The 23955-nt window shown below is 35.2% G+C and overlaps 4 protein-coding genes across 5 annotated transcripts; 2 read left to right on the forward strand and 2 right to left on the reverse strand.

The window, feature by feature from the left end:
• Positions 1 to 1482: 1482 nt before the first annotated feature.
• LOC111787829 (4-hydroxy-3-methylbut-2-en-1-yl diphosphate synthase (ferredoxin), chloroplastic) lies at positions 1483 to 7678 on the reverse strand. Its single transcript, XM_087121723.1, has 20 exons — positions 7484 to 7678; positions 6808 to 7036; positions 5937 to 6094; positions 5463 to 5569; positions 5279 to 5379; positions 5123 to 5199; positions 4730 to 4849; positions 4391 to 4621; positions 4000 to 4116; positions 3814 to 3888; positions 3657 to 3734; positions 3504 to 3563; positions 3352 to 3414; positions 3056 to 3200; positions 2800 to 2938; positions 2641 to 2718; positions 2403 to 2562; positions 2136 to 2234; positions 1939 to 2043; positions 1483 to 1812 (listed from the first exon to the last, which is right to left on the reverse strand). Exons 2-20 carry the CDS (start codon positions 7016 to 7018, stop codon positions 1711 to 1713), a joined length of 2226 nt encoding a protein of 741 aa, XP_086977849.1. The 5' UTR covers positions 7019 to 7036; positions 7484 to 7678; the 3' UTR covers positions 1483 to 1710.
• Positions 7679 to 9261: 1583 nt separating this feature from the next.
• LOC111787828 (leucine--tRNA ligase, cytoplasmic) lies at positions 9262 to 15827 on the forward strand. The gene is made up of 4 exons (XM_023667886.2): positions 9262 to 9421; positions 10374 to 10493; positions 11791 to 13416; positions 13500 to 15827. Exons 3-4 carry the CDS (start codon positions 11810 to 11812, stop codon positions 15163 to 15165), a joined length of 3273 nt encoding a protein of 1090 aa, XP_023523654.2. The 5' UTR covers positions 9262 to 9421; positions 10374 to 10493; positions 11791 to 11809; the 3' UTR covers positions 15166 to 15827.
• Positions 15828 to 16935: 1108 nt separating this feature from the next.
• Positions 16936 to 17522, forward strand: LOC111788752 (histone H4). Its single transcript, XM_023669230.2, has one exon. The coding sequence runs from the start codon at positions 17034 to 17036 to the stop codon at positions 17343 to 17345; it is 312 nt and encodes a 103-aa protein (XP_023524998.1). The 5' UTR covers positions 16936 to 17033; the 3' UTR covers positions 17346 to 17522.
• A 190-nt stretch (positions 17523 to 17712) lies between these two features.
• LOC111788751 (RING/U-box superfamily protein) lies at positions 17713 to 21100 on the reverse strand. Of its 2 annotated transcripts, none has more exons than XM_023669229.2 (8): positions 20681 to 21100; positions 20002 to 20487; positions 19292 to 19451; positions 18888 to 19179; positions 18746 to 18818; positions 18579 to 18669; positions 18328 to 18407; positions 17713 to 18251 (listed from the first exon to the last, which is right to left on the reverse strand). In XM_023669229.2, the coding sequence occupies exons 1-8, from the start codon at positions 20759 to 20761 to the stop codon at positions 18063 to 18065; spliced, it is 1452 nt and encodes a 483-aa protein (XP_023524997.2). In that variant the 5' UTR covers positions 20762 to 21100; the 3' UTR covers positions 17713 to 18062. The 2 variants fall into 2 exon arrangements, with proteins under 2 accessions (XP_023524997.2, XP_023524996.2); XM_023669228.2 differs by having other exon boundaries at positions 18888 to 19182; positions 20681 to 21097.
• Between the last annotated feature and the right edge of the window lie 2855 nt (positions 21101 to 23955).

Below are 23955 nucleotides of genomic sequence, written 5' to 3' on the forward strand. Positions count from 1 at the left end.
GTCTTTGTCAAATTTTTATATTAATTTCTTTTTGTCCATCTCTCTCTATCTTTTTCGTCAACATATATATATATATTTTTTATCTTGTTTCTCTCCTCTTATTGGAGGAGACATTTAGGATGGATAAATTATTTGAAGATATCAATACAATGTAGCTGCCAATTTTTGTAGGGCATTTCATATCTTAGAATATGAAGAAAAAAAATCTTATATACTTTATAAGATTCATGAATTACTTATCTTATTACCAAACGGTTTTCTAATATGGTATCAAATAATTTGGTCTAAAAATTAGAATTTTTCGGATGAATCAAACATAAAAAAAAATATAAAAATTCTTTAAAACGATAATCTAGTTATTATTGTATTCTCAATTGATTTTAAGATAGAATTTCATGTTTATCTAATAGTCATAACCTTTTTTTTTTCTTTTTTTTTCTATGGTTCAGTAGGACTCTTTTTACGAGTCGTTTTCTCTTGCTCTCTCTCAAAGCGGTAGAACTAATTGAGAGCTGTAAATTTCATAGACTTGACAAATGTACCAAAAAAAAATATAGCTAACAGAAATTTGCTACCTCAACACTAACAACTTTATTAGAAATTTGAATGACCAACTTTTACATAAATTACACAAATATTTAAGCGAATAAGATAGATCGAGTAGTCTTAGTTGAAAATGGAATTACACATGCGTCCAACGAAACCTCATAGTGTCATTAAAGTGGTCAAATGTAATATACAAAATCAAAAGATAGAGGGAGTATTAGAGTTTATTTTAAGAATGAGAGAGGGAGTATAGATGAGAGAAAGAATAAATTATTCAAATTTTAAATTTTGAAAGTTGGAATTCTTACCGTTTTAAAAGTTCATATAAAAAATTAAGGGTTTTTATAAAGAAACGTTCATGAGTTCAATTATAACAAATTATAGTTTGCAAGTGATATGTGCAATTTGCAATTTGTTATTCTTTGTATAAATAAATCTAATTAAAAGGTCTTTATCATCCTCATGAATTTAATTTGCATTAAAGTTTCATTTAGTGCAAATCAAGCATCAGATAATGGAAACTACACCCAAGTGAGGCTTCATTTACACTTTAAACGTTAATTTCAAATAATTTTCCGTTTTATATATGATGACATGAGAGGTTTAAAATTAATAACATTACACAATAATAATGATTTTTCATACCAAGAATATGTTTCCAATATTTATTTAGAAAAGATTAATATCTGTTGGATGAACATGACTCTCCACAATAGTATGATATTGTCCAGCTTGGCATAAGCTCTCATGACTATTGCTTCGAGGCCTCATACCAATAATATTCTTTGATTATAAACCCATCACACCAATGGGAGGATATTTTTTTGATTATAAACCCATGAACATTTCCTAATTCTATCCAACAATATTAACTATAATTAAATTAAAAAAACTAAGGAAATAACAGCAATAGAATTATATGTGCAGGTTAGAGAATGATTTGCAACTCTTTTTATATTCGCTATTTATTGGTGAGGGAAGTTAAGAGAGAGTCATTTACGTACCAATTGTGAAAGATGCTGTCTCTTTCAGTTACTCAATGAGCAATGGTGGACACTATTAACTTACAACACAAATTAAAGCTGTGGTCTCCCCTCATCTATCTCTTTCCTCTTTCTTTTATCTACCGAACCAGAACTACCACGTACCACGTCGACGTCTCTCTCATTCTTCTGTCGGAGGGTCGACCCACCGGCCATGATCTTTCATTAGCTGGATTAGAGCCTCCGTTGCATGCTCCATTGCAATTCCACGCTTCACCACGGTCTGTAGAACACACAAAACTTCTTATCAAGATACACTACCAGTCAATGAAGATAAGAATGAAGTATAAGATACACTACCATACACTATCAGTTTGAAGTATAAGAATTAGATGCGATGGGACGTTACCTTCCCAACGTAAAGATCGATCTTTCCCGGAGAACCCCCAACATACCCAAAGTCAGCATCAGCCATCTCCCCAGGACCGTTTACAATACAACCCATAATTGCAATCTGATGACATTAGGAAGAAATGAAATGAAATTGAATCTTGCTGTTTTTACATCATCATCATTTAATAAAAGTTCAAAATCTGTGTAACTTACAGAAACTCCAGGAAGATGAGATGTCCTTTCCCGAATTTCAGCACTTATTTCTTGAAGATCAAACAATGTTCTGCCACAAGATGGGCATGAAACATACTCCTGCAGTGAAGTGTGTAAGGATGTAATCCAGAAAAAGTTATAATTTACTCAAAGGCACATTTGATAACCCTTTAATATTCAACTTTCGATTTTCCCTACGAAATATAAAAGACATAGTAAAGAAATTGCGAGAAAATAAGCATAAATTTCATAAGAAAACTTTCTTACGGTCTTCGTATTCCTCATTCTGCAACCCTGTAGCAAATTGAAGGATGCATTCCTTACGAAATCGAAATCCTTATCTGGGGCTTCTAACAGGACACCGTCTCCGAGGCCATCGACCAAAAGGGATCCCGCATTGGAACCAGCACCAATAACCAAGTCGTCTCTATAAGCAACAAGGGAAAATAAAACTCATTGCTTGAACACTTCAAATAATAATCAAGTTAATGAACAATTTAACTACCTGTGAATTCCCTTTGGAAACTGAATGTGATGAATCACAGGGAAGCTAAGAGCATTCTCTGATAGATACTCAAATAACCTGAAACCAACATTTGACAAGCTACTCAATGTTGCTCTAGATAATAAGTAATAAATTGCTCCTAAAGGAATATTATTATACCTCCTTGCAGCGTGCACTCTGCTGACTTTGTCTTCTGAATATGGTAAATCATGGAAAAGCATTGTAGCATCAATCTCTTTCAAGATTTCCAGATCATTGTATGATTCATCACCTCGTACAGAAACAACCAACCGTGTGCCTGAGCAAATTCATTGACATGGGATGTTGCAAGGAAGTTAGAAAAATAAAAAAGAAAGAGAACATACTTACTGAAATAGAAACAAACGGAACTAACAGGAACAGGAAAAACACATACCTTCAGGTAAAAGTTTGTGAGCACCAGTGGACAACTCCTTCAGACTGACCAGAACCATGGCATTCGGCAATGGCTTTGTAAGTTGCTCAGATAAAGGAGTTATGACACCTATACTTATGTCTATCAGCCTTTTGAGAGCCAGACGCTGATCATGAGACAGAGAAAATCAAATTTGGATTCATCAGATACACTTAGAAAAAAAAAAAAAAAAAAATTAAAAGCAACAACTTCTATTTGCCCCCCTCCCCACTCAGCAAAAATAGAAACGTATCAGAAACCGAAAGGGAAGTTCTTACACCATTAGCATCATCTACTGTAGGAAGCTCTCTCAGTAAGATTGAATCCACTGTGGCTAGATCCTAACCAAATTGACAAAAACTGTGAGGAAAAAGAATAGAAAGTAGAAAAGACTGGGATTATCTTATACAGAAACCAGAATAAATTATACCCTAAACGGCATGCCAACAACAAGCTTTGCTGCAAGAGATTTGTACAGGAGTTCTGGCACCTGGAGGTAGGAAAACAAGAAGTTAGATAGTTTCCACACCTTTCTCATATTGGGATACCCCATGGAGCTGAAATTAGGAAAGTCTTAGTGCACCTTCAATTGATCCAAGGAAACCGACATGAGAACAGAGCCATCACGGTGCAAGACACCTCTATAATCCACCTCCTCACCCTGTATCACAATCAATCATTTATCTTAGTCTAAGAACATACAGCAGCAGGGCAAAGTACTACGATCATAAAAAGCTGACCTCCTTTTGCATGGGCAACTGGCCAGATCGACGCTGAAAAGTAAAATAGTGTCTGTGTTTTTCCTCGAATGGGACCTTATAGACAAGGAAAGATTTGTGAGTAGTGAGTACAATATTCAGATTAAAGAGATTATACATATAAGAATTACCACACAAAACAACAACAACAACAAAGAAGGGTCCTACCACTCCTTGCTGAAGTTCAGCTGCTCTCATACCAAGGGTTGCCAGCCTTCTGCACGGATCTATCTCCTCCTCAGGTTGTTCTGTTAGAGAAACTCTAATAGTATCACCCAAACCATCCTGTACAACAGAAATAATTTTCTAAATGCTCCACATTGATATGGCTTCTAAATGTGCAAATTCTTTGGGGTATGTGATCAACCCAACCACAATGACTCGAAAGAAATTTGCAGAGAACTGAAAGAGTAATTGTCAACAGATTCTTTACAAGAAAATAGAACTCTTGAAAAAGGAAAACCTAGTGATATTGGGACCCAGAGTTTACATACAATTTGTGTGTGAAAGGCAATGATACGATATAGGACTATCAGCACTCCATTTGGTGACAGTATACCTGAAGAAGGGTCCCAATGCCAATGGCAGACTTCATTCGTCCATCCTCACCTTCTCCGGCTTCAGTAACTCCAAGGTGTAATGGATAATCCCAGCCTTGGACATACAATTCAGATACAAGCAAACGATATGCCTGAACCATAATTACTGGATTGCTTGCTTTCATGGAAAAGACAAAATTATGGAAGTCCAACTTTCGGCATATTCTTGCAAACTCAAATGCCGATTCAACCTGTTAGGACTTGGGAGAACTTCTATTAATAACATCCCCATGCTAAGTTCAAAAAAGAAATCAACAAAAAAAGGTTGTTTATAAAAATTTAGAGGAAAAATTGCTAACCATTCCCCTTGGAGAATCGCCAAAGTAGCTCATTATACGATCTGAAAGGCTCCCATGATTTGTTCCAATGCGAATTGCTCTTCCATACTTCTTACATTTCTCAACCAACGGAGTAAAAACCTTTCACAATTAAAACAGGAAAAAAATATTATCCATGGAGAAATTCCCCAACCCCATTATTTAAGAAAAGAATCAGGTTCATTATTGCAAATTTTACAAATTAAAAAACAAGTAATCACAATAATTTAGAATTTGTTGATGACAGACTATCCTGACCATATTGCTAACTGGTAACACGTGCCTTTTGTAATATTAGTTTCCATTCCTGAGTACTAAAATTGCAATATGCTCCAGCAACATATGAAGGGGGGAAAAAGTGAGAAGAAGTTTTACCTCCTCAATATGCTCAAGTTCTTTTTGATAATCATCCTCAGTGTACTCTAGCTTTTCAAATTGAGCCCGCCTATCAGCTGCATTAGACGTGAGCTTGACACACAAACAATCTTTCTGAAGAAATTATGCAGAATGTAAGTATTAGAAATAGCATACCAAAATTTCCAGGGTTTACACGAATTTTATCGAAGCACTCGGCAACTCTCAATGCAATGGGAGGAGCAAAGTGAATATCTGCGACCAGAGGTATATTATAACTGCAAAATAGAATTTTCAGAGACATCATAAATTATAGAGACCAAGCTCCAAAAAATGTTCAATATATAAATATTAAACCTACTTTTTCTGCACAAGGGTGTTCTTGATTTCAAAACATGCATCTGCTTCTTTCTTCCCCTGAACTGTTATCCGCACAAGATTGGCTCCCTTGTCAGCTATTTTCATGACCTACGAATACAAATTGGTCATCTTCAAAATTACAAAAAGTACATGACACCACAATATAAAGTATCAAAGTTTTTCTATCATGGTGATGTCTTTCTTAGTTGCTATAGACTTCAACATCCATATTGTCCATGAGAAGAAATCAAGAATAATTTGGACAAACTACAACAAGAACTTTTATCACATAGTTATAACCTCATTTGATTTTCAGCTTTCAACTCGTTCAGCACTAATAATTGCGATACTCATGTTCCATTGACTACAACATCTCACAATAAAATGAGTATCAAAGAATATTTTTATTGTCAGAATACTGATGAAGGGATTGCAAAATGAAAACATAACTGAAATAGAAGAAATATTAAAGTACCTGTTCAACTGTTCCAGCAACATCTTTTGTATCAGTTGTTGTCATTGTTTGAATCCTTATGGGATGCTCACTACCAAGGGCAACATTTCCAACCATCACTGTCCGTGTTTTCCTCCTGACTGTTTTGTTTAGGGATTCACAGTACTTTTGTCGAGGAACTGCAATGGAAGATGATTATCTAATTAAATAAAACCAACCTTTAAAGTACATTTTGGCAATACTTAAATAACATTTATCTTTTGCTCTTCAGAAAGTGAAGAAACGTGGATAAAAACGAAACTAGTTTTTTTTTTAACATCAACCACTAGTTTGCACGTGTGTAATGCATTGCTAATGTCCTTAGATCTCATCGCTATTGAGGATTCATTAAAGTCATCATGATTCAGCGATCCATTCTTACATGCAACAATAGGTTAACAAAAATATTTTTTATGACTGGTAGATGCTTTTTGCTTTTTGTCTTACTGGTACTCAGTATATTTATGGGAAAAATACAATTCCTTCCTTACTGTTAAGGACGAATAATATATATTGAAAGAATTACTTATCAGTATCAGAACTCCTGTGCTTGAAATGATATCATCATGATTTTCTCCCTATTTAATCTTAAACATACTTTTGGTTAACATATACTTTTGGGTTAAGGATGATTTTTTAACCCATGTTCTCCATCCTACTTTCAAATGCTCCCACTTCGTAAATTGTTTAACAAAAGATCATTTTCTCTCTCAAATCGAGTCAGAGTGAACAAAAAGGCAACAAAAGTAAAATCCATATTTGACTTTCATGTCCTTTATTTGCCACCAAAAATCAAGTATAAGTTGGATAAAAACGAGGGCTAAATAATGCACAGGCATTGTTAAAATTTTACCCAAGAGAGAACTCCCTTCCGATGCGGGCTGAAGCTCCGCAATATCAGGGCCAGGATTGGAATTCCGTATGACCAAAACCTTCCTTCCAGGAGACCTAATGCTCTTTAAATCAGAGACTTTTACCAATTGCAACCGCTTCGCGAATCCTAAGTTCACATTTCCGCCTTTCAACCCCGAAAGATGCGACGGTAGCGTTCCAACAGAAGTCATTTCAGATCACGATCGTCGCTACAACAAACCGTAGATTGATCAAGATCCAACTCAAATATAAAACTCAAACAACTTCTCCAGTTAGTAAAGCCACCGTCTCAGAAATACAAGTAAAACAACCGTCTAAGAAATGCATGTACCAAAAATTCATCATTCTAAGCAATAGCTGTCCAACTGAAAACCATTAGTACTTTTCCATAACATGCATCGCCAGAAAGGAACAAAAACAAAAACTAATAGAAAATTTCAGAATCCAAGGAGCTAGAAATGGTTATTAAAAAAAATTACAAAATTCAGTCCAAGGTACACACCTAAACAGACAATTTCACAGATCACTCCTCGAAGAATCAAAAAAAAATTACATAACTAGAATCGGAAAACAAAACAAAACCACCTCAAATTCAGCACGGAATGTTCAGCAAAAAGAAGAAGAAGATGAAGAAGAGTGGAGGAAACAACACTTACAAGCTTGATATTGCGAATTTGAAAGAGAAATCAATCTCCTAATGGAGTTTGAGATTGCGGCTTTGAAAGAGAAATCAGTCTCAAATTTGAGAGGAAAGTTTCAGAATGACGGAAGACTGAGAAGACGAAGAACTGGTGGTTGTTGCAGACCCGGAGCTTCTTCCCGGTGTGATCTCCGTGAAAAAATTGTGAAGAATTTCTGTATTTGAATTAATAAATAATTGGAAAATGAACACTAATTTTTTAATGTAAAAAAAAAAAAAAAAAACAAAACAAAACAAAAACCTCTCTATTTAAAAAAATTCAATATTAATTTTGGCATTTTCATAAACATTTTTAAACTATCATTACAAAATAAATTTATTACAATTTTAGGCAAAATTTGATTATTTTAATTAAATTTTTCAAAAATGTATTATTCAAACCTGTCAAATTTGACATCTCAACCATTTTTATCTTATTTTTAAAATATTTATAAAAAAAATATCAAATTAATATTGCAACTATATTAGCAAAATAATGGACAGAGATTAATCGTAATTTTTTATAATTTAGACACAATATTTAAAATAAAATAAATAAATAAAATAAAAGGTGAAATAACGACATAAACGTTTTTCGCATGTTGCCGGGGATGTATAACGTACGGGGTGTTTCCACTATGTGTAATTACGATGTTACCCCTCGTATTTGATGAAAATTTGTAGAATTGCCATTTTGCTTACACGTTTTTTTCGGTATTTGATATTGACGGAAGAGACGAATGGTCAACTCATGAAAAACGACGTTGAAATTTTTTTTTTCTTTGATTATTTTTTATTTCAATTTAGTGTTTTATTTTTTCCAGAAGCAAATTTATATAATAATTTATTCTATATTATTTAATCACGTGAGAGTTAAAAAGTGAACGTTTTTATATGTTTATTATTTAATTAAAATTTTAAAAATGTATTAATATTTATGTGATTATATTTTTTTTCTCTATTCCAAACAAATATCAAATGAAGAATAGATTATCCTCGACTTTGTCTTCAAGATTTTTAAAACGTGTCTATTATGAAGAGAATTTAGACCTACTCGACCGGTGTCACGAACTATATGGTGACTCACTCTAATACCCATTTGTAATATTGTGAAATACTACGTCGATTAGAGAAGATAACGAAATATTTTTTATAAGAGTGTGGAAACTTGGTCTTAGTAGACGCATTTTAAAACTTTGAGGAGAAATCCAAAAGGGAAAAACAAAAGATGAAAATATCTGCTAATAGTAGGCTTCAACTATTACAAATATTATCAAAACCAGACATTGGGTGGCGTGTCACGAGAACGTTGGGTTTTAAGAGAAGACAGGATTGAAAGATCGCCCATCGTGAGAGGTGAATTGGATTTGAGAGATCCCACGGGGTGGGGACAAAAAAAAAACAGGTATAAATATATATAAATCTCTTCTTAATAAACACCTAAACAGTGGATTATCATTTAAAAAACCGCTTAAAATTCGGATCAGCAGTCCAATAATAATTTTTCTTTTTTTTTTTTAATGAATAATTAAGTCTCTTATTTCAATTCATTACCTAATTTGTTTTTTTTTATTATTATTATTATTAAAGGGAGACGTATCTCTTATTTAGGCCTCAATTCAATGAGAAGTTTCCTTACAAGGAAAAGTTGCATAATTATACATTTTAAAATTTTATTAAATTAGAAAAATAAAACAAAAATCTACGCACTGTGCCCACTGGTTTTTTTTTTTTTTTTTTTTTTTTTTTTTTTTTTTTTTTTTTTTTTTTAACAAAAATCTCAGCCCACTTGGAAAACCCTAGCTGATCCACTTCACTTCGTCGTCTTCTTCTTCCCGCCCTGTCCTCCTCCATTTCTGCAGCCTCCTTCCTCCCAGGGGTTTTGCACTGATTTTCTACTCCATTGTTGCTACAGGTATTGTCCCAATCTTCATCTATATCTTTCGTTTTACTCGGACAACACTAATTAGAACTTGTTTAGTGAAACAATCGTAGCAACGGAAGTAAACAGCCTTACGGCAAATTGAGACCTGGTGTGTGTTCGACTGTTCTGATTCGAACATGAATTAATAATCCAATTCTCTTTTAGTTTTTAGCTTGATTGATTGGTTGACCTGACAAATTCAACCTTAATTATATTTGTATATTTGTAGATTATAGTTGGGAGAAGACGATAATTTATTTATTTATTTTTATTTTTTTTAAAATTGAAATTCTCTCCCTCAATTACCGTTCAATAGGTAATGGTATTTTGAATTTATGAAAATAAGGGCATGAATCCGATTGGAATATGAACCAATCACTCTGGGAAGTTCAAACCTGTTTTAAATCTAAAGGTAAATGAACCAATCAGGATATTCTGTGAATGTGGATTGTTTTTCTTTCGTAATGGAAAATTCAACTACTTCATTTCAGAAATTAAGATAAAAGGTACACTAATTACGTTGAAGTGGGTAAACTCTGCATAAAAAGTTTCTCCCACATTGTTCAATTGTGTATATATTTCTTTGGAGAATGAATTACGGTCTCCCCTATTTCCCTCTCATCTTCCTTTATACCTTTTTCTCTCGTCTTATTATTTAATACAAATTCTCCTAAATTTGAAGTTGGAGGACAAAATAGGTATATATTTAAAAGTTGAGGGAAAAATAGGAAGCTAAAGTTTCTCCTCATTGCAGCTTATATATATATATTATAGATATAGATATACATTTAGCTTAAAGACAATAATATTTGACAACGGTTGATCATCTTATTATTATTTTATATTTTCAGAATTCAAGTATTTATTCTTCTCTGTTCTTATACTTTTAGGCCTATGTTGTAATCCGTGTTTCATCTCATTCTCAAAACCATCTGATTTACAGGGCAAACACACTCTATCTCTCGTTGGTTTAATAATTTATCAGTCTCTCACTGGCTTTTTCTCATTCCTTGAAGAGGCTTTTACCATCTTCCACAAATCCGCATTCTGTTCGGAATATAAGGTACAGACATGACTTTAGTTTCCCTTCATCCCTCCCTTTGGAAGTTTCCCCGTTTGACGTTAAATCTGGGTGTTTGAAAAGGTTTTGTTCTAGTACTACTTCGTGTGTGTGTGTGTGTTTTATTTTATTTTCTATATATATATATTTTTTTTTGGGGGGGGGGGGGTGGATTTATGTTGTTGAATGTTAAATGTAAGGGAATGACCCAGTTCATGAATTGAAATGTAAGGGAATGTTAAATGTAAGTATTCGGTTCACTTCCAGTCCTGTTTTGCTTTGTGAGTATGAAATTAAATAATAATATACTTTTTTTTGTGGGAGATTTTTTTTTTCAAGATTAAATGCTGTTTTTGCTGGCTAAAACCATCTTGGAGTAGATACAGTTTCTACTTTGCTATGGGATTGTGTCATGTAGTCTTTTGAAGTATAATTTGATGTTTGGTCATCATAATTTGTAGGAATATCAAGTTTGATTTTGTAGTCTATTGTGGCATATAGTTCAGTGTGACTTTTTAGGCTAGGCTTCAAGTGCACTTCCAAGATTTACTTTATTTGCGGTCATGAAGGGCCATGTAAATAATATGGGGCATAGAGGGAATGAGTTCTAGCCATGGTAACTATCTACTTAGGATTTAATATCCTGCAAATTACCTTGGCAACCTAATATTGTAGGATGAGGCGGTTGTCCCCATGAGAATGGTCAATGTGTGCAAGCTAACCCGGACACTCATGGATATTAGAGAGAAAAAAAAAAAACTTCACATTCACTTCATAAAATTACTTTCTTTGTATCTTGGGAAGTTGTACCTATTTTAGTTTTAAATCTAAATAAGTAGAGTAAATTACACTTTTGGTCCAAGAGTTTTCACATGTGTCTAATTGGTCCTTTGGCTGAAACTCAAGAATCAAATGTGTAATTTAGCCTCAATAATTATAATGGTTGAGAGCGGCATTGATTAAAATGATGGTTTGGAAGCAAAGACCCCTTAATCTTTGGAAGATTAATTTCTTTTTAAGTGATACCTCTTATTTATAAATTCCTATATCTGTTAACTATAGTCCCTTAAATTAAGATTAAAGTTGAATTAACTTTTCCGCCCCTCTTTATGGATTTAAATTCTAACATGCTTTTTTGTCTGTCATTCTTCTAAATGGGAGTGGATTTTGAAATATGTGTATACGTACAATATGCAGTCTTAAATGATGCATGGAAGTTAGTTATAATGATTTTTTGTATGCTTTAAATTTTTAGAGTGCTTCCTATGCTGTCATCTTATGATGTTGTTGATGCCTGCAGATTTTTCTGTCCTACTGACATGGCATCGGAGTGTGGGAAAAGCTTTGCTCGGAGGGACAGTCTCCGAGAAATTGAATCAAAGGTTCGAGTTTTGTGGGAAGAGAATGATGTTTTCAGGGCTGAGGCATGTGAAACACCTCCTAAAGAGGGAGAGAAGTTCTTTGGAAACTTTCCTTTTCCTTATATGAATGGATTTTTGCATCTTGGGCATGCTTTCTCCCTTTCAAAATTGGAGTTTGCTGCAGCATATCACAGGTTAAGAGGTGCAAACGTCCTATTACCATTTGGTTTCCACTGCACAGGAATGCCTATCAAGGCCTCTGCTGATAAGCTTGCTAGGGAAATCCAACAGTTTGGTGATCCACCTGCCTTCCCTAGGCAAATGGAAGAGCAAGAAAACTTGAAAGCAGAATCCGAGGATGCAAATGAAAGTAACCCAACATTACCTGACAAATTCAAGGGCAAGAAGTCTAAGGCAGTTTCGAAGTCAAGTGGGCAGATGTACCAGTGGGAAATAATGCGCAGTTTTGGTCTGTCTGATAGTGAGATATCCAAGTTTCAAAATCCTTATAACTGGTTGACGTTCTTTCCTCCTTTAGCTATGGAGGACCTTAAAGCTTTTGGTTTAGGTTGTGATTGGAGACGATCTTTTATTACCACTGATATGAATCCATTTTTTGATTCATTTGTACAGTGGCAGATGCGGAAGTTGAAATCCATGGGGAAAATTGTGAAAGATGTCAGATATACCATATATTCACCCTTAGATGGCCAACCCTGTGCCGATCATGATAGGGCATCTGGTGAAGGGGTTCAACCACAGGATTACACACTGATTAAGATGGAGGTTGTGCCACCTTTTCCTCCTAAAATGGGTGTGTTGGAGGGTAGAAAAGTGTACTTAGCTGCTGCAACATTGAGACCTGAGACCATGTATGGTCAAACAAATGCTTGGGTACTGCCTGAGGGTAAATATGGAGCATTTGAAATTAATGATACTGATGTATTTATTATTACTGAAAGAGCCGCCCTTAACTTAGCCTATCAGAAATTTTCTAGAGTTCCTGAAAAACCCACTTGCCTGATTCAGCTGACTGGTAATGATTTGATAGGGCTCCCATTGAAGTCCCCTCTAGCCTTTAATGAGATCATTTATGCTCTTCCCATGCTTACAATTCTCACGGATAAGGGAACTGGTATCGTGACCAGTGTACCTAGTGATGCTCCTGATGATTATATGGCAATGCATGATTTAAAATCAAAACCAGCTCTTAGGGCCAAATATGGTGTTAAAGATGAATGGGTGCTTCCCTATGACATTGTTCCCATTATTGATATCCCAGAATTTGGAGATAGGGCTGCTGAAAAAGTTTGCGTGGATCTAAAAATTAAAAGTCAGAATGAAAAGGACAAGCTTGCTGAAGCTAAAAGATTAACATATTTGAAAGGATTTACTGATGGAACACTAATTGTTGGTGAATTTTCTGGGAGGAAAGTGCAGGAAGCAAAGCCTATGATTCGGAGCAAGCTAATTGAAACTGGTCAAGCTATCCCATACAGTGAACCTGAGAAGCGTGTTACCTCCCGGTCTGGAGATGAGTGCATTGTAGCTCTTACAGATCAATGGTGACTATCTCTAACTAACTCATTAGTTGATGACTAAGCATATCATGATTGACCTAATAGTATTCTAATGGTGTTTTGAACAGGTACATCACATATGGGGAATCAGAATGGAAGAAGTTGGCTGAAGATTGCTTGGCCAACATGAATCTGTTTTCTGATGAGACAAGGCATGGATTTCAGCACACACTTAGTTGGCTTAACCAGTGGGCATGCTCACGTAGTTTTGGCCTTGGAACGCGTATTCCTTGGGATGAACAATTTCTAGTTGAGTCATTATCTGATTCCACCATTTACATGGCTTACTACACCATTGCTCACTTGTTGCATAATGGGGACTTGTATGGATCAGGAACCTCTGCAATAAAACCCGAGCAGATGACTGATGAAGTGTGGGATTTTGTCTTTTGTGGTGCTGCTGAACCAAAATCAACTGGTATCTCACGTTCAATTCTTAATAAGATGAAACAAGAGTTTGAGTATTGGTATCCATTTGATCTTCGGGTTTCTGGAAAAGATCTTATTCAGAATCATTTGACATTCTGTATTTATAATCATACTGCAATTATGCCAGAGCACCATTGGCCACGAGGGTTCAGATGCAATGGGCACATCATGCTTAATTCTGAAAAGATGTCCAAATCTACTGGGAATTTTAGAACTCTGCGTCAGGCAATTGAAGAGTTTTCTGCTGACGCCACACGATTCTCATTGGCTGATGCTGGTGATGGTGTTGATGATGCAAATTTTGTTTTTGAGACTGCAAATGCTGCAATATTACGTTTGACTAAAGAAATTGCATGGATGGAAGACATTCTACAGGCTGATTCTTCTTCCTTCCTTAGAACAGGCCCTCCGTCGACCTATGCTGATCGTGTCTTTGAAAATGAAATCAATATTGCAGTTAAAACGACCGAGCAAAATTACAAAGATTACATGTTTAGAGAAGCTCTGAAGTCTGGTTTTTATGATCTCCAAGCAGCGAGGGACGAGTACAGGTTTTCATGTGGGGCTGGAGGCATGAATCGCGATTTGGTTTTCCGCTTTATGGATGTCCAGACACGACTTATCACTCCAATTTGTCCACACTATGCAGAATATGTTTGGAGGGAAATGTTGAAGAAGGAAGGGTTTGTTGTTAATGCTGGCTGGCCTTCGGCTGATTCTCCTGATTTAACTCTCAAAAGTGCAAACAAATACCTGCAAGACTCGATAGTTTTGATGAGAAAGCTTCTTCAAAAACAACTTCTAGGATCTAAAAAAGGCAACAAGAAGGGTGCTCCCGTCACATCCGTGATCGAGGACAAGAAATTAACTGGCTTGATATATGTGAATGAGCAATTTGATGGATGGAAAGCCGAATGCCTGAGGATACTCCGATGTAAATTTGACTCGACTAAACGTACATTTGCACCAGATAGTGAAATAATGGAGGCACTACAGAAGAGTTCAGTTGGTCAGGCATCAGACTTTAGACAAACACAGAAGTTATGTATGCCATTTTTGAGGTTTAAGAAGGACGAGGTCGCTGCACTCGGGGTTCATGCCTTGGACTTGAAGCTTCCTTTCGGGGAGATCGAGGTCCTTAAAGAGAACTTGGAGTTGATTAAGAGGCAAATAGGTTTGGAAGAGGTGGAGGTTTTGTGTGCGTCTGATACAGATGCTATTGCAAAAGCTGGAGCTCTGGCTTCATTATTGAAGCAGAATCCTCCATCCCCAGGGAATCCTACTGCTATTTTCTTGACAAGTTAGACAAAAACATTCCAGGCGTTTTTGGTGAGTGTTGTCTTTCTGACTATGCTTGCTACTTTTGTTTGAATCTATGCATTTTTTTTATTTAATTCTAAATTCCCCATCTTATAAAGAGAGAATTTCTTTTGGACAAAAAAAAAAAAAAAAACATTTTTTAATTTCAAAATACAGAATTATGAACTTGATTATAGCTGCATACCAAATTATAATTGTGAAGATAGGTCCAACTAGTTGTGTCCCCATTGATTTGTTACTTTAGTGAACATAATTTATAGTTTCTTGCAGCATCCTGTTTATGTCAAAGTATGGGGTTCATGGTTTTCTGTTTAAATTCTACAACGCATGCTCGTTACTCGAACTCGTCCTTCTCTCATTAGCAATGTTATTCGTACAGCTTCGAGTTTGAGCATGTTTTAGTTTTGCTGCCATGAAAAAACTGCTAATTTTGAATTGTTAGGAGCTGATGTTAATGTTATTTTGTTTTCTTTTTGTCAATGTCTTTGGGGACGATTTGGTCTAACTCGTGCTTGTGGGTGTTGGTTTTTGTATTTATCAGCTTGAAACCATTCTTTTAGATTGGAACTTGTTCTTGTAACTCATTGTGGATGTTTTGGTTGGTCGGATTGTTATATATTATATATAGACACATACATGTTCTTGTATATTCTTTATTTTTGTTCAATAAAAAAAAAAATCAGTTAATGTTCATCCGAGAAAAATCATGTCGGAGATGAAGTTCAGATGATGAAAAGTTGATCATCTTTCCTCTTTATTTCAACGAGCTTCCTATTGTTAATCTCTCCTTTACAAGCTTACAAATTACTTATTATTATTATTATTATTATTATTATTTATTATGTTAATGATTATTAAAATGACTTTCATTATTTAATAATAAGTTCTGACAAATTATTAATGAAAGACACATGTTCACTATCTTTCTTCTAACAATTTTTGAGATCAAGTGGACTTTTGTGTAGGTTTCGAACCTATATGAAATTCTGACTATCTGTCAGAGAAATGGGTCTTGTTGGATTTTCGAGAAATTCTTCGATTTCTTTCGGGAGCGAATAATTATTCATTTGCTTCTCACGTTCTTGTAAATAGCCGGGACATTAAGGAATGTCTAAAAAAGCATTTAGAGAATCAATCTGATTCTATCTTTGAGGTGAAATGCTAATATATTCTTTTGGTGTTTGAGGTTTTAAAAATGACATGTTCGATTATAAAGGTTTGAAAATGAAATTGATTTCTATTTAGTCCAAATACTTAACGGATTCAATTCATTTTAAAAAAATGCATATTATTAAAGTTCATTAGAATATGTTTACTATCGAATTATTGTTAAAGTTCTATTAAGTCGATAAATCATTCTAAAAGGTATTAATTTACAAAACTCGACAAAATAGAAATTAAAAATTAAATTCAAATTTTAGGATAATATAAAATAAATAAAAAAACGTAGAAAAGATTTGAACTAATTTATAATAATAAAAATGGTTATAGTTATTTTATTTTTCAAGAAGTTTAAACATAAAATTAAAAAAAAAAGAAAAAAAATACAAAACAAAAAATGTAATCTTATTCGGAACTTTATAAATTTCCTTTTCTTACAAGTCTAGAAAGTCCTCCATCCGCGAGACGCATCCATCCAACCTCTAACTCACAATCCATGTGAAATCGGACGGCCACGAAACAAAATCCTTTGGGTACACGGATCGCCATCCAACGGCCATCCTTCCATCTCATTCTACTATATATGTAACCACTCTTGTCATTAGATTCTCACAACAACAGATTTCGAGTCTTTTTTCATCAGAAATTTCTCAAAAACTCTCAAATCCTTAGAGGAAGCGGGAAAAGCAGCAATGTCCGGCAGAGGCAAGGGAGGGAAGGGCCTTGGAAAAGGTGGAGCAAAGAGGCACCGCAAGGTTCTGAGGGACAACATCCAAGGAATCACGAAGCCGGCGATTCGGCGGTTGGCCAGACGAGGCGGCGTAAAGCGAATCAGTGGCTTGATCTACGAAGAAACTCGCGGCGTTCTTAAGATCTTCCTCGAGAATGTCATCCGCGACGCCGTGACCTACACTGAGCACGCTCGACGGAAGACCGTCACCGCTATGGATGTTGTGTACGCTCTCAAGAGGCAAGGTCGTACTCTCTACGGCTTTGGAGGTTAGGTATTTTAGAACCTAGGGTTTAGATTTGGGGGATTTTATGGTCATGGTGGACTGTATGTGGAAACTTTGTGCTGGTTCTGGATAGAAATTGTACAATATTGTTAGTTTTGTATGTTTGTTTCAATCAGTACTGTGCTAATTGTTTCAATCTGAATTTGAATATTTGCTTTTGCTTAATTCGAACCTGGTTTTCGATTCTAAGTTCACGATGTGTCTGATAGTCTCGAGTGGTGTAATGAATTCATTTCTGATGCAATTTCTAGCAACAATCTTCCAATGAAATTGAAAAATGCTTGTTCTGATTTTTGCATTGTTATACAAATTTATTTAAATCTTCAAATGTTTACCACAAAAGTAGAATAATGTATGTTACAAGAGAATTTGTTCATTCTATAAAGCACTCACATCAGGAAGTGAGCAATACAAATCTACATAACATTAACTCCCACAAATGCATTCTTCAGAGCACTCTCAAACCATAACTAAACAGATCATTGCAAACTTGGCTCAACAAAATACCATGAAACAAAAAAAAAAAAAAAAAAAAAAAAATGAAGCCTATGAAGCTAATTCCTCATTTACTTCAAAATAACACAACTTTCTCATTTACGAGTGTGTACCTTAACCAATCGAGCTAGCTAAATCACCTATAGTTTGAACTTCTGCTATTGTTTCTGTTGAATTTACCTATCTGGGTCGGGTTGGTATCAGTGTCGTTTATGATGCACTCGACGTTCTAGGAAATTGCCCTGGTCGTGTGATCATCTGTGTTTGATGTTGCTCCATTGAAGCTTGCCATCTTCTTCTCCATTTGATAAACTCAACTAGAATTGAAGTACCACTCATCACGATTCCGAACCCGGTAAAAGTTGCAAGAAGAATAGATAGAACTGGTTGGATGGCAACCTATGAGAACAGATACCAGCTTTAAAATGACATCTTAAAATGGCATATAAAAGATTCATGTGCACAGAGTTCTCACCAAGGAGTAAAAGATATGTGCGAAGAGGACGACGAGCGCGAACTGACATGAGGCGTACACCCACACGAATCTTCTCTTCACTGAAATCACATTCCATAATAGAATCATAATCAAGTTATGCCAACAAGTTCCAAAACGAAAACGATGAACACTAATGGCTGCAAAATGGCAACCTCAATGGTTGTCGAGCGCCAAAACGAACAAAATGAGAAGATTAGATATAGATTATGCAACATTATTAGCTTGCCTACCCATAGTTGACGAGGTCATGGATGAGAGCAGTCCAAGTACGCACGAAAAAGGCAGAGATATCGCGATTGCACCGCTACCCATCTTACCGACCTGATAGACAGCAACGTTTTCTTCAACGGAACGTACTAAGAATTCAATGTACGAACTGTAGAAATGAAAAATCTACCAGAAGTTGCTCGAGAAAACAGAAATAGGCAAGCATGCTAACGATGACGAGCACGGGAACTTCCTGCCAGACCCTGAAAAGATTTGCATATTCAAGTATTTGCAAATGGAGTTTCAAAGCTTCAAGTGACAAAACAAGAAACCTGTATCCATGAACATCTTCGTGCAGAGCTCTGATCGCTCCGGTGTTTCGAGCTCGAATACTTTGGATCCGTAACAGAGTAACGGGTAAGTTTCGGACCTCTTCCTTGCAAATATCACATGTCTTGTTGCCCTTGATGCTAAACCATTTAATGGCACAGTCCTTATGAGCCAAAGCAAGCTCACCTTTGCAGCAGCATTCCATCTTTAGCGTCTCGCCGCCTTCACAGAGCTCCACCATACAGATTCTGCAAACAGCCTCTTCTTCAGGTATGTCTTCGCCATTATTATCTTCTTCTGGACCATCAAATTAAGTTTTAAAATCAACTTTTTCCCTAATATCAGTATGAATAAGTACCAAAAGATGTAAATTTTCAGTATTTGATGTTCTTTCATTGAATCATACCAGCTTCCTCTATTGCTGTGTTTAGCTTTCCACTCCCTCCCTTCACAAGTGGTGTTGAAGGAATTACACGGAAAAACGAATCCATCTTCGTCAAGGTTCTCTCTTTATCGTTCACGGGGACCGAAAGAGAGCGACATATTGATCGTTGTGCTCCTTTTCCCTGCACAAAACACAAATATTGGATCGATTTCCACAATTTGGGAACTACGACTCTTTACAATGTTATGATATTGTCCACTTTGAGCATAAGCTCTCGTGGCTTTGCTTTTGGTCTCCCCAAAAGTACTCCTTACTTATAATCCCATAATCAACTCCTTAATTAGCCGACGCGAGACTCCTCTCCCAACAAAGTACGCTCCTTGTTCGAACAAAGTACACCATAGAGTCTCCCCTGAGGTTTATAGAGCCCTTGAACAGCCTCCCCTTAATCGAAACTCGACTCCTCTGGAGCCCATAAACAAAGTACACCCTTTGTTCGACACTTGAGTCACTTTTGACTACACTTTCAAGGCTTGCAACTTCTTTGTTTGACATTTGAAGATTCTATTGACATAGCTAAGTAAAGGGCATGACTCTAGACCATGTTAGGAACCACGACTATCCTCACCTCAATGGTATGATATTATCCACTTCGAGCATAAGCTCTCGTACCCCTTAATTAGCCTATCTGAGACTACTCTCCCAACCATCCTCAACCTAACGATACTTACAATTGGGTTCGTAGCGCCTCTACTTCCTCCATGTGCCGATTCGGGATTCAAGTGAACGACGGGAGTAACAGGCAATGATGAAGTCCTCTTTATCCTGGGAGTAAACATTTTCGTGAGAGACAAGGACCTAGCTATTGAAGTCTTCTCTTGAGCCCCATGAGATGAACCTTCAAGGCCAAGGTTAGCAACCTTCTCAATGTCTGAAGAGCTTCTATGGATGAAGCTTAGCTTAGGAAACAGACTTCTTATAGATGATTTGCCTCTTGATGAAGGCGGACCAGGTGACCCAGATCCATTAATTCTCACATCAGAAGGGCTTGGTGTCAACAGAAAATTCACTTTCCTAGGAGTTTGAGGCATCTTTATAGCATGAAATTCTTGAGGGGACGAAACGGGTGTTTGAGACGGTATCTCCAGGACAAGATTCGGCTTCTTCCATTGATGAACAAGCTTTTTCTCCTCACTAATCGCAGCTTTGCCTTCATCCTGGAAGAACAAATAAGAACATGATCGAGCAGTTCAAAGAAGAACAGAATGAAATCAGAAACAGGGTATTGTTCGAAATTCTCTCTGTTCTAAGTTATCACGATTCATCATTCAATCCTCTTGAAAACACGACGAAAATTCCAGTAAATTACTCAGAAAAGAACGAAGAAAGAGGGAAAAAAAATCACCAAACCTTTTCGAGAGGAATTGAAATGGTTCCATCACGTGAACCCACTTCACTCCCTTCAGCAACAAGCTTATCCCTGTTTTCCATTAGCTTAAAATCCACAAAAGGGATAAACCCAGAACTCAAAACCAGCTAAAAACCACGAAGAACATGCACATTGGAGAAGATTTGCACAGAAAAGAGGGGGAAAAAGAGAAAAAGAGAAGCAGGGGAGTGAGTTAAAACTGAGAGAAGGGGAAAATTGAAATGAAATGTATCGAGAAAAGGATGAAAGGGGAAGTCCCAACGGTGCATTTATTACGGAAGGTGGAGGGAAAACATGGCCTACTGACGCCACTGCCACTCTTCTAACAACTCGCTCGCGCTCAGACCATAACCGCTCAGCCTTCTGTTAAGCGAATCAGATTCAAACACACGCAGAGGCACTTTTAAAGCTTAAAGTATTACCCTTCAAATTCACGAGATTTTAAGTGGTCTTTAAAGAGACTGTTACTCATTGCTATGCTTTGTTTTAGTTTTTTACAGCTAATATGTTGTCTTCTTCAATTAAAGTTTCGTTTTTTCTTGGTTTGTGTGTAGTAAAGTTTTGGGGGTCTACGATTTTAATCTCGTATTTATCTAATCTTTCATTTATTTTCGATCAATAGGTCAAATGTTCAATTCGTTGAGTTTTGCTCGTTGGAGTAAAAATCTATTAGAATATTGAATAAAAGTTGATATGATAGTGACCTTGAACAATACATCGATAACTACGAAAATTAGCATATTTTTATTTTTTTTGTTTAAGAGAGAATTTACGTGAGATCTCACATCGGTTGGAGAGGGGAGTATAGAAACCTCTCCCTAACAGATTGTCTTACAAGTGTGAGGCTGACGACGATAGGTAACGCGGACAATATCTACTAATCATGGGCTTAAGTTGTTTCAAATGGTATTAGAGTAAAATATCGAACGGTGTGCCAACGAGGACGTTACGACCTCGTTAGAGAGGAGAACAAAATAGATACTTGTTAAATTCTAGGCTCGTCAAATAATTGGATGGAATTAGAAGAGTCATATATTTCCTTTTCTATTTTTTATGCTAACATCTATGGATTTCTATAATTAGTTAGGTTTTAATTACACTTAATTAATTTGTTTTTTTAGTTAAGGTGGTTGGAGGTTGTTACTTGTAACTTTGTGTCATGTTTTTTTTAATTAATTAATTAATTATATATATATATATATATATATATATATTTTTTTTTAAAAAAAAAAAAAAAAAATTAAATATAATCTAAAATTATTATGTACACTACTGAGATGCATTTCCTTTACTCACCTTTGGACCTGTGGCCGAAGTGAGCTACCTTGTGGCACATGCGTGTGTCACAGCGGGGCGAGCGTGTCAAGACGAGTGTCTCGGGCGACTTCCTTTGAAATGAGTTTTTCAAGGACAGTATTGAGCGGCTCGGGTGTGCCGGTATTTTGCCTCAACCCACGTGTTGGAGGTTGCTACATACACTCACTATCCAGTACGGTATTCGTAAATGACACGACATGTGCATGAGAGGGCCAATGCCTCGATAGAACCCGGATGGATGGATGTTTGGGAAGTCCCGATGAAATAATCGACACGTGGGCCCGTTCTCGATGACATGACAAGTGAGTTGCGGGTCGACAACACCTTGAGACTCGGGATGACGTCAAGACATATGGGCCATGTCGATGGAGATCGAGATGGCAAGATGAGAGGCGATGGTGCATTGAGAGACCTTGACCCCATATAAATAATTGATTATTTATATTTTTATAGTTATTTATTGATTCTTAATATTGACATCAAAATTTTCAATTTACAGTATATATCGATATATTTATAAGTATTTTAATTTTTAGTTACGATCGTATCATGAATATTTATACTTTTGATAAGATTCCTATGATGTCGACTATTATATTTTGAACTCGGATCTCATGATTTATATATTGAAAAAAGGGATAAAGTTAAAAGAATAAACTTAAATCTCTCTCACTTTCAAATAGGTATAAATTATTCCAAAGTTTTTCAAAATACATTTTTGAAGATATTTACACGTACATTTGAAATTGGATTGCCACCTAAGCGAACCGAGGAGCGTTTTGTTTAAAAGAAGAAAAACGAAACTGAGCCCATTTGAAATTGTTGGTCTCTTACTTATTCAGAGCGTTCGGTTGATGTATGCTCTTCTCTCGAACCAAATCAACTTTGAACGTTAGAGAATATAAGGAAGATCACCACCTAAGCAAACGGACCAAAGAGACTTCGCTTATTCAAACCGAACGATAGCGACTTAAAACTCAGTCTATCATGTATAGCATTATTACTTGATCGACATATATTAAATTTTTTAAGGTTGGAAATTCAAATTCTCGTACACACATTATTGTACTAAATATAATTGAATTAATAGGCGGTATTTTTATACCTATTTAAATTTAAGTGAAAATAAATAAAATCGAATACCTAATGTATTATTTCATAATGAAATGAAATAATTTTACTAAAAAACACAATAAAATGTAATAATTATATATTTAATAAAAAAATATTTAAATATGTCATGTTAATATAAAAAATATATATATATTTTTGGGGTTTTTAAGAAATATTGAAGCTTACTATTACAAAGTTTTTTTATTAAAAAAATTCTTAAAACTTTTTATTCAAATTTCAAAATTCAAAAAACAAAATAGAAATTTCAAATCATATTTTCTTTCCAAAAAGTCTTTAAAGAAAAAAAGAAAAAGCAATTGAACAATCCCAAATTTCAAAATTTAAAATTTAAACTTTTTTATTTATATTAGAGACTATTTAGTTGGTAGACGTAACATTTAATAAAAGAAATTACTTTTAAGAATCATATTTTTTTTTTAAAAAAATTAGGGTTTTAATTTAATTAAGGATGGAAAAGGGCAAAATTGTAAATTTCCAAGCTTGAGCCATTTTTTATAAGGCTTTTTCCCCTTTTAGGAGGGAGAGAGAGGTGGCTTTTCATTTTGGAGGACAATAATTCAAATTTAATAATAAAAAAATATATTATTCAAAAGCATTTTACTTAAAGATTTTTCTTTTTTTTAGTGTAAATAATTTAAAAAAGAATTTTAATACATTTTCTCTATTTAATTTAAGATATTAAAAACTAAAATTTCATCTACTCAATTAATTCATGTTTCAAATATATATATTAAAATAAAAAATTTAAATTTGAATATTTATAATTATTCAATTATTAAATAATATTTTTGATAGCAATAAAAAA

The sequence above is a fragment of the Cucurbita pepo genome, chromosome 2 (assembly GCF_057944985.1).
Source record: "Cucurbita pepo subsp. pepo isolate OVF chromosome 2, ASM5794498v1, whole genome shotgun sequence".
In the NCBI taxonomy this organism is placed as follows: domain Eukaryota; kingdom Viridiplantae; phylum Streptophyta; class Magnoliopsida; order Cucurbitales; family Cucurbitaceae; genus Cucurbita; species Cucurbita pepo.